Below are 10,104 nucleotides of genomic sequence, written 5' to 3'. Positions count from 1 at the left end.
TCGAACTTTGTACATAAATAACAAACGAATATACGCGTACATGCATATATATATGATGATCATATATATACACGTTATTTTATGTACATAAATAACAAACGAAGCAGCTGGAAGAAGACGAAGCACCCGTATTTTTTACTACAGGGCCCTTTTTCTGAAGAAAATTTACGTTTAGCCTCCTGTAAGACTTAAACTCATCTTTGGATCATGAGGGTCGACGCCATGAGCGCCGAGGTAACACGTCTCGGCGTCACAGATCTTGGCACTGAGGTGTCTGGCCGTGCACTGCAGGAAATCCTAAGTGGCGTTGACGTGGTCGGTACCTCGGCGCCAGAATACATGGCGCCAAGCATGCATTTAAAGCAGGCACCAGTACCGCATGTCTCCATCCATCGAGGACTTCGCCTCGTCGACCGGTGCGGCGTTGCGTCCCACGGACTCACGGAGCAAGCGGAGGAAGGAGAAGGGGAAGCGAGCGAATCGATTCGAATCCATCTCGATCACGTAGTAGTAGCAGCGTATTGTAGGCTATGCTAGCTACTCCTAGCTGCTAGCATGTTGTAGTACGATCTGGCAACTCAATCGCCATCAGTCACGTCCGTGCGGCAGCGCAGCCTGCCGTGCGAATGGCACGTCACTCGCTGTTCGGCGGACGAGGCTACGGTTGCACTGCCTCCGGCTCTGGCCGGTTGCCCCTACACCATAGCTCCAGCAGTCTGTTCGGTTCAGCTGAAACGATCGTGGATTATTATTGCTGACTGGTTTGGTATGAAAAAAAAAATATTATTCTACCTTACGATCCACGATCGTTTACGACCAGACACAGGCTGACACCGAAGGAACGGGACGAGGCGAGGGGGGCAGGGGCATCATCACGCCTACCGGTTACTGCTTCGCTCTCCCGGCACGGGGCGACGTCACTTCTTTACATGGACTCCAAAAAACAAAAGAGCAAAAAATAGAGTAGAGCCAGGATAGCTGAGATACGACTCCTACACTAGCAGTAGACGATGAAGATCTTGTACCTTGGAATTCGCGAAAGCCATGCACCATCCGCGTCGATCAAAGCTATCGCGTCCTTACAGCTGCACTGCACTGCATGTAGGCAGAAGAGTACAGTTACATGCGTGCTTTCTTTTTTTTCAACGCAAGCGATCGACTTTTTTCATCAGTCTCAAAGCATGCGCAATAAGATCACTTTATTTTATGTAGCAGGAAGGGGTACTATCAAGTAGTACTCGTTGTTTGTTAATCCACCTTGCTTAGTAATTATTAACACACAGCACCGATCGGTGTAGTAGTAGGTCAGTGCTCTGAAAAGTATTGGCATGGACATGGGCAATTAGGCATGGGCAGGCAGCTGGTAAACAAATGCCTGCACCGCAGTGACAGTTAGGGAGAACGTGCAGCTGTAGCGCTTTGCTTATAGGCAGGCTTCTCTTTCCATTTGAGAGAGGGAGAGAGAGATGGCTCATTAGTCATTAGGCCACACACGTATGCATTGCACCTTGCTGCTAATGAGTGACAACGTATATGATTTTACGAACTGAATCATAAGACTTACGAACTTGTCCGGATAAAATCAGTTCGTAAGTCTTAATTATAATTCAGTCTGGTCTTGGTTTTATGAAGTTCTCGACTTTGGGGTGTTTAGCTCTTTAGTCGCTCCTAAAATTCATGTCACATCGAATATTTAGATACTAATAAGGAGCATTAAATTTAGATTAATTACAAAACCAATTACATAGATGGAGGCTAATTTGCGAGACGAATTTTTAAGCCTAATTAAGCCGTCATTAGCATATGTTTACTGTAGCACTACGTTGTCAAATCATGAACTAATTAGGCTTAAAAGATTCGTCTCGCAAATTAGTCACAAGTTATGCAATTAGTTTCGTAATTAGTCTATATTTAATACTCCATGCATATGTCAAACATTCGATGTAACCGGAGTTTTAGGAGCTCCAGTGCAGCTGCGAGGATGCGGCAGCTTTGATCGACGCAGACGGTGCGTGCCTTTCACGAATTCCAAGGTACAAGATCTTCATCGTCTGCTGCTAGTGTAGGAGTCGTATCTCGGCTACCTGGCTGTACTCTATTTTTTTTTGCTCTTTTGTTTTTTTGGAGTCCATGTAAAGAAGTGACGCCGCCCCGTGCGGGAGAGCGAAGCGGTAGCCGGTAGGCGTGATGTTGCCCTGCCCCCCTCGCCTCGTCCCATCCCTTCGGTGTCAGACGGCCAGTCGTCGATATCGATGGAGCTATGGTGCAGGGGCAACCGGCCAGAGCCGGAGGCAGTGCAACCGCAGCCGCGTCCGCCGAACAGCAAGTAATGTGCCGTTCGCACGGCAGGCTGCGCTGCCGCACGGACGTGACTGGTGGCGATTGAGTTGCCAGATCGTACTACGACGTGCTAGCAGCTAGCATAGCCTACAATATGCTGCTACTACGTGATCGAGATGGATTCGCTCCCTTCCCCTTCTGCTTCCTCCGCTTGCTCCGTGAGTCCGTGGGACGCAGCGCCGCACCGGTCGACAAGGCAAAGTCCTCGGTGGATGGAGACATGCGGTACTGGCGCCTACTTTAAATGCATGCTCGGCGCCACGCCGAGCTCGTATTTTGACGTCGAGGTACCAGCCACATTAACATCACCTAGGATTTTCTGCAGTGCACGGTCAGGCACCTCGGCATCAAGATCTGTGGCGCCAGGACTCATGACGCCGACCCATAGGGTCTAAAGATGAGTTTAAGTCTCTCAGAGAATTAAACGTAAATTTTCTTTGAAAAAAGGGCTAAATAGTAAAAAAATATGGGCGTGGGTGTAGAGGTCCGCGGCGCCGCGCGGCATCCGTGGAACCATCCGGGTCCGGGCACAACAGCAGGGTAAGCACGTTCCGACTTCCGACCGCTCCCATGCTCCATCTCTCGGTGCTGCATCTCTTGGCGGGGTGCAGGAGGAATCGAAATGGTCAGCGGATTCGTAGCGTTTGCTGCGGTATACTGTATTAATCCCCGATTAGAGCCTGGGGCTAGTTATTACAACGTGCTGCGTTGACCCATTGCCTAGGTTAGTGCTTGTTTGGGCTTCCGGTTCCGGGCAAGTGCAGCTGCAATTAAGAAACTATCCCCAAGGACCTTTTCAGTAAACTCAGTAGGGCGTAATTTGACTCGGTATGTTAAAGAAATGCCACTATCCCAGAGAACCTTTTCAGTAAATTCAGTAGGGCGTAATTTGACTCGGTATGTTAGAGAAATGCCGGCCTCTTGTTAGATCCAGTCAAATGCAGAGTATATAGCTGGATTAAAGGCGGTCTCCTATTGCTAGTTCTGTACTTTTGTTGCTAGTTTTATTTCTTCGATGCGTCGAATCAGTCATTTTCCCCGGAGACTTAGCTGAAATGTCAATGTACGGTACCCCGTACAAGTTCCAGTTCGTTAGAAACAGCCATATGGTGAAATGGAGGAGCAGCAACGGAACCACAGCGTTTGTTTGGCCCAGTCATTCAGAGATGACGAATTCATCACCTAACGTGCATAGAAATTTAGAGAGTTAACAGACTTAAGGGCCATTGATGACACAAAGCACTGCAGATATGCCATGGTGGTGGAGGCTGACAAATTTAAGTTCCACACGGCATATCTGAACATGATGACCTTCTGGGATGAGCACAATGGTGAGGTCCAACTATTCTAAACTGGGCCGTGAGCAACAAAACTTGTGATGTTGCCACGAAGGATGCAGCTTCCTATGCCTGCCGTAGCAGCAACAGTGATTGCATTAATTTGACCAGTGGTCTCGGTTATCTTTGCAACTGCTCTGAAGGCTACAAAGGCAATCCTTACCTTCATGATGGATGTCAAGGTCCGTAACACAAAAACTGTTAGGTCATACATAATTCGATATTTTGGAGCTAATCAAATTGCTGATTTCTGAGATCGTGCCACCATTTTCATTTTTCAGACATCGATGAGTGTGCCCTTAGTCCATCTCCATGCCCTGGGCGTTGCGTCAACAGACAAGGTAGTTTCGACTGCAGGCGTGGTGACTTGTCACCCTCTGGCACAGCGATACTATCTATTGGTAAATCAGAATTATATCCAGTGCCCTTTTTTGTCTTCTCTTAGACGGTTAAACTGTACCAGTAGCATATGAAAAACTTTCAGGCATAAGCATCGCTGTTGTCATACTGGCCATAGCCATCACTTGCTCATATTTGACCCGTGAAAGGAGGAAACTGGCCAACATCAAGGAGAGATACTTTCGACAACATGGGGGTCTGCTGCTTCTGGAGCAGATAAGCGCAGGGCAAGGCACTACATTCACAATCTTCACAGAAGCAGAGCTCATGGAGGCAACAGACCAATTCGACGACAAGAATGTTCTTGGTCGCGGCGGCCATGGGACTGTCTACAAAGGCACACTCAAGAACAGCACTCTGGTCGCGATCAAACGGTGTGTATCAATGACAGATGAGCAGCGCAGTAAGGAGTTTGGCAAGGAGATGCTCATTCTGTCCCAGGTCAACCATAAGAATATCGTGAAGCTCCTAGGATGCTGCCTCGAAGTAGAGGTCCCGATGCTAGTCTACGAGTTCATCCCCAGCGGTACACTATTCCATTTCATCCATGGTGGCAGCGGGTGCTGTGGCGCCCCATTCTCAACTCGGTTACGGATCTCCCATGAGTCTGCCCTAGCATTGGATTACCTGCATTCATGTGCGTCACTGCCAATCCTTCACGGTGATGTGAAATCCTCCAACATACTTCTCGATGACAAGTACTCCGCGAAGGTATCAGACTTTGGAGCCTCCCATAGTGGCACCGACCGACGAGTCCCAATTCGTCATTCTGGTGCAAGGGACCTGTGGGTGCCTGGACCCCGAGTACATGCAGACATGCCAGCTTACAGATAAGAGCGACGTCTACAGCTTCGGCGTCGTTCTCCTGGAGCTGATCACCGGCAAGAAGGCGCTCAACCTTGAAGGGCCCGAGAGCGAGAGGAGCCTCTCCGTGAGCTTTCTGTGTGCGCTGAAGGAGGGGAGGCTGCTGGACGTGATAGATGACCGCATCAAGGGTGAAGAGAACGTTGGGCTGCTGGAGGAGGTCGCTGACCTCGCGAAGCAGTGCCTGGAGATGGGTGGCGAGAACCGACCAGCCATGAGAGACGTCGCTGAGAGGCTCGGCAGGTTGAGTAGAGTGACACAGCACCCGTGGATGCAGCGTGACCCCGAGGAGATGGAGAGCTTGCTCGCTGTCAGAGAGCCATCGGTGGACGGCATGGAGATGGTGAGCGCTAAGGGTGGGCGTTCGGTTCTCGGTTCGGTTTCGGTTCGGTTCTCTCGGTTATTGATGAAATTCGGTTCCTGAAAAATGGGAACCGATCGGTTCCAAAAAAATTTAGGAACTGAGCATTTCGGTTCTCGGTTATTTCGGTTTGGTTCCGGTTCTAACCGAACTAACCGAATTTTTTCAGAAGACCTTAGGACAACAATAAATATACCTGTTGTAAGACAAATTTATGCAACACTATGTTCATTTTTCATAATAATAATGTATAAAAAAACAATAGCAATACAGTAAGACAAATATATAGCAGTTCAAATATAAAACACTACACATAAACCAAACATAATCTTACAAATACAAGTAAGTGAAGTATAATTCATGTAATTCGGTTATTTCGGTTAATTCGGTTAACCGAGAGTAGGAACCGAATTTTCTTCGGTTATTTCGGTTCATCAATATCAGGAACCGAATTTTTTGGTTTCGGTTCCGGTTCTTTCGGTTTTGGTTTTGGTTCTGGTTCTTTCGGTTCGGTTTTCGGTTCTCGGTTAAATTTGCCCAGGGCGAGTGAGCGCTACGTTTTTTACCATGGAGAGGAGCGTTGGTCGTGGCCTACTGGAGTTTGGTCGTTAGAGACACCTGCCCGTCATGTTTTGTGGATCATCTTGCGTGTACCTATGTACTCCGTATGTACTATGATTCCATTGCTCTGGGAGATCTGACCTATTGTTTGCTTGGTCATCTCTGATAGAGGTTGCTGTTACTCGGCTGTTCATTGTCTCTTTTGTTACTCCTGAGGTATTATGCATTTGTGCCTCCCTTGTCCAATTCTCTCTTGTTCAAAGGAATATTATATACTAATGCGTAGTGAAGGGAATCAACCCTTTGGTGACGACGAGCGGAAATTAGAATTGGATACAGATATAGAGTGAAATCGATTGTCTCCATAAGAGCATTTCCAAGAGTTCTCTTATCCTCTTATTATCTCCACGAATTCTCTTATCCAACCTTTTGAAGTCAAAATTAAGATTTATGAAAAAAAAAATCACCTCTAACAGCCCCCTTATCTAATATCCTATATTCTCATCTTTGGAACAATTTCTCATACTAACCAATAACTACGACTTTATTCTGCATAAAGATATGCTTTGTCAACCTTTTACTTTCACTGATAAAAAAACTTTGAGAAAAAGGTCATATCCCCTTGGTTTGGTTTAGGGTTGATTTTACAAATAAAGCCAGACAGCCTTATGTGGCATACCAACAGAATACAAAACTTGGTGGCCTTGGTCACAACTCACAACCCAGTGACTAAAAACTATTTCTAGCAACACAACAGACAGCACATGCCCTTCTAGCCCAGCCAACCTAAATTGCCAACCTAAATGGGCACTACTTCAACATCAAAACTGCACAGAGCCTAAACAGAGAGTACTATGTTCTCCGTATCTGCACTCAGAATCTCCAGATGAGCCAAGCAAATCGCTTCGGTGGTCCGGTGGCCCCTTCTCGTTCTCCAAGAGGTCAGCCTCTCATCCAGCTCACCTCACTTGTCACTTATCTTCTCCCCAACGGATGCAAGTGGACTAGCCACAAAATCAAGGGGTTGTTGGATCCGAGGACTAAACCCTGTCACATGGAACGTTTGCATACTGATTAGGAAGAGGACTAAATATGAGCTAATTATAGAAAATTAATTGTACAGATGTAGACTAGTTTGCTAGGCGAATATATTAAGCCATCATTAGCACATGTTACTGTATCACCACGTTGTTAAATTAAGGACTGATTAGACTTAATAGATTCGTCTCGCAAATTAGTATTAATCTATGCAATTAGTTTTATAATTAATCTATGCTAAATTAGTATCAAATATCCGATGTGACTGGGACAGTTTCTGGAACCAAACACTTACACTAAGAGTAGACAGCAGCGCTGCCAGATCGGTTATTATATATTATATATACATGTTACTTACCTGAGGCAATTCAGAACCAGTTGCTCTCAAAAGCCCAGATTCCATGAGTCCCCAGCGCAGCATGCAACACGCCAGCTACAAGGCCCTCCATCTCCTTCACCTCCTCGTATTACGGGTTCGTAGGCTAGCTCACTTGCATCCCTATCCCCAAGTAACTTTTACCGTCTAGCAGATCACGGCATCACACCATCCGTAAAACAACACCATTATTTTCCTAACCATGTGAGGAAGAGTACAAAACAACCGGTAGCCGGCTTGAAAATTGAGCGACCTCGATCTACCCCAACCATCCAACGGATGTGCATAAGTGCATTGAGGTGGATAAACAAGCCCGAAGTGGGAAACCTAGCCTAGAGCCGAGTTCGTCCTCGTGATCACTTTCATTGGCAAACCGCCTTCCATCCGCAGCGTGAGCGAGAGCACGAGCCCCGGCCGCTCCTCGCCGCCGACAAACTGGAAGCTGAACCTCTCCAGCACGCACGCCACGATAGATTTCATCTGGATGTACGCCATCTCCTTGCCGAGGCACATCCTTGGCCCCGCGTGAAAGACCGGATACTTGAACGGGCTCTCCGGCCGGAACGCGCCGTCCTCGCCGATCCACCGCTCCGGCCTGAACTCCTCGCAGTCCGCGCCCCAAATGTCCTCCACCCGACCCATCGCGAACGCGGAGTAGGTCGTCAGCCACCCTTTCCCGACGAACGTGCCGTCGGGCAGGAAGTCGTCTTCCTTGCAGCTGTGCGTGTCCATGGCCACCGGCGGGTACAGCCGCATGGACTCGGTGATGGCCGCGTGGAGGTACTGCATGTCCCGCAGCTCGTCGAAGCTGAACGCCGCCGCGGCCGAATTTTCCTGCCTGCCGGACGCGCGCCGCACCGCGCGGACCTCGCGCACGATCTTCTCTTCCACGTCAGGCCGTGTGGAGACCAGCCAGAAGAACCACGTGAGCGCCGACGACGTCGTGTCGCGCCCGGCGAGGAGGAAGTTGGTGACCACGTCCCGGAGGCTCTCGTCGCTGTGCTCGCCGGTCGCGGCGAAGCGCGACAGGAAGTCGTTGTCCCTGCCGCACGCTGCTAGCCCAGCCGCCTCGCCCCTCGCCAGGCGCTCGCGGATGATCCTGTCGGCGTAGCCGTGGACGGTGCCGACCGCCTCGCCCATCCGCCGCTCGGGCTCCATGTTCAGAAACTTCTTGAGGCGCCACAGCGACTTCACCGGCGACATGAACCGGGCCATGGTGGCGCTCTGCGCGTCGTTGAAGGCGCGCATGAACTCGGCGCTCTCTGGCGCCGCTATGCCCTCCTCGGCGAGGCACGCCGGGTCCTCGCCGAACGCCACGCGGCAGATGTTGTCGAGCGCGAACCGCTCCAGCACGTCCTGCACGTCCAGCGTCCGGCCGTCGCGCCGCGCCCCGTCGAGGAGTGGCAGCAGCCGCTCGACGACCTCGAACTGGACGGCGTCGACGACGAAGTTCCGGAGCGAGCGCTTGCTGAACTCGTAGCTGGCGGCCTTGCGCTGCCACTGCCACTGCTCCCCGTCGGAGTTGAAGATGCCGTGCCCGAGGAAGTCCTCGATCATGGACACCGTCAGCTCGCCCTTGGGGTAGTTGGCGAAGTTGGTCTTGAGGATGTGCTCGACGTTGGCCGGGTTGGCCGTGATGGCGCCGCCGGTGAGGCCGAGCGCCTTGAACGACAGGGTGTGCGAGGGGTCGTGCTTGAGCACGTCGGTGGACCAGTCGAGGAAGCGGCGCTGGTTCTTGACGAAGTGCGGGAGGGTACCGACGAGCGGGTAGACCTTGAGGCCATGAGCGCGAGGCTGCTTCTTGGGGTCCTGGCGGCGCAGGTAGAGTAAGCAGAGGAGAGGGAGCAGGGGAAGGAGCACGACGAACTGGAGCACAGGGGATGAGGTCAGGGAGAGTTCCATGTCGATACGGGTTTGCGAATTGCGGGTGGTGCCGATCAGCTGACGATTTCTCGTTTTGTACTGGCCCGTGGGTTCGAGTGGCTCGGCTGACTGATGCGTCCGGCTCTAGGTGTACCACTCGTACAAATATCCTGGCACATTCTAGTACTCCGTACAGTACCTATACGAGTGCAGCACTCAAACCTTTTTTTCATTCTGTTATAACAAAACCTCCTTTCATATTATTTGTTTTCTCTTATAAATTATAATACTCTCTCCATTTCAAATTATAATGAGTTTTGACTTTTTTTATATCCATAGCCTTAGAATTGTCAAAATGTCTTATATTTGGACATAGAAAGTAATATACTAATCACCTTGTTCTTCAGCACTACTTCAACAGTAATTTTCAGCGAATGAACAGTGTTTTTCTCTCATAGCAAATCAGCATGATATCACGAAAGTAGATTTCAAGAATATCGTTGTGATATCTAATAAACATGATATCACGAAAGTAGATTTCAAGACAAATTTATACATAATATGAACTTTTTGAAAAAAGAAACTATTTTTGGTCAAAGTTTTCAAAGTTCAATAGGAATTTTGTCAAAGTGCAAGTGTTTCCTGCCAAAGGGAATATGGAATTTCTAGTTGTATGGTTGGAAACGGTATTTTTTCCTTTCCTTGAAAAGTCTCATGGGCAACTAGAATTTCATACTAGAGAAGCTGCATACCATGAATTTTCTATTTTTCATTGAGGGAGTGGAATTTTTCATTCCAGATAGATTCATCAGATAGAACCGAATGAGATGGAAAACCTTTTGCTCCTTGCAGGTTTCTTTTTCAAAAAAAAAGTTGCACGTTAGCCTGGTTCTCTTGTTTGTATGGTGAGGAGTCAACTGAATTATCGATTTTGGCCAAGAAATCTCTCGGGTGGCCCAACCCAA

The 10,104-nt window shown here is 49.0% G+C and overlaps 1 protein-coding gene and 1 pseudogene across 1 annotated transcript; one reads left to right on the top strand and one right to left on the bottom strand.

Moving 5' to 3' along the window:
- Nucleotides 1-3,395: 3,395 nt before the first annotated feature.
- LOC136523548 (putative wall-associated receptor kinase-like 16) lies at nucleotides 3,396-5,364 on the top strand (annotated as a pseudogene).
- A 2,087-nt stretch (nucleotides 5,365-7,451) lies between these two features.
- LOC136520720 (cytochrome P450 CYP94D108-like) lies at nucleotides 7,452-9,250 on the bottom strand. The gene has a single exon (XM_066514367.1). It carries the CDS (start codon nucleotides 9,176-9,178, stop codon nucleotides 7,604-7,606), a length of 1,575 nt encoding a protein of 524 aa, XP_066370464.1. The 5' UTR covers nucleotides 9,179-9,250; the 3' UTR covers nucleotides 7,452-7,603.
- Nucleotides 9,251-10,104: the final 854 nt, after the last annotated feature.

Source organism: Miscanthus floridulus, chromosome 18, assembly GCF_019320115.1.
Source record: "Miscanthus floridulus cultivar M001 chromosome 18, ASM1932011v1, whole genome shotgun sequence".
In the NCBI taxonomy this organism is placed as follows: Eukaryota; Viridiplantae; Streptophyta; class Magnoliopsida; order Poales; family Poaceae; genus Miscanthus; species Miscanthus floridulus.
Note: the sequence above shows the minus strand (reverse complement) of the source record. Positions and strands in the feature narration are given on the sequence as shown.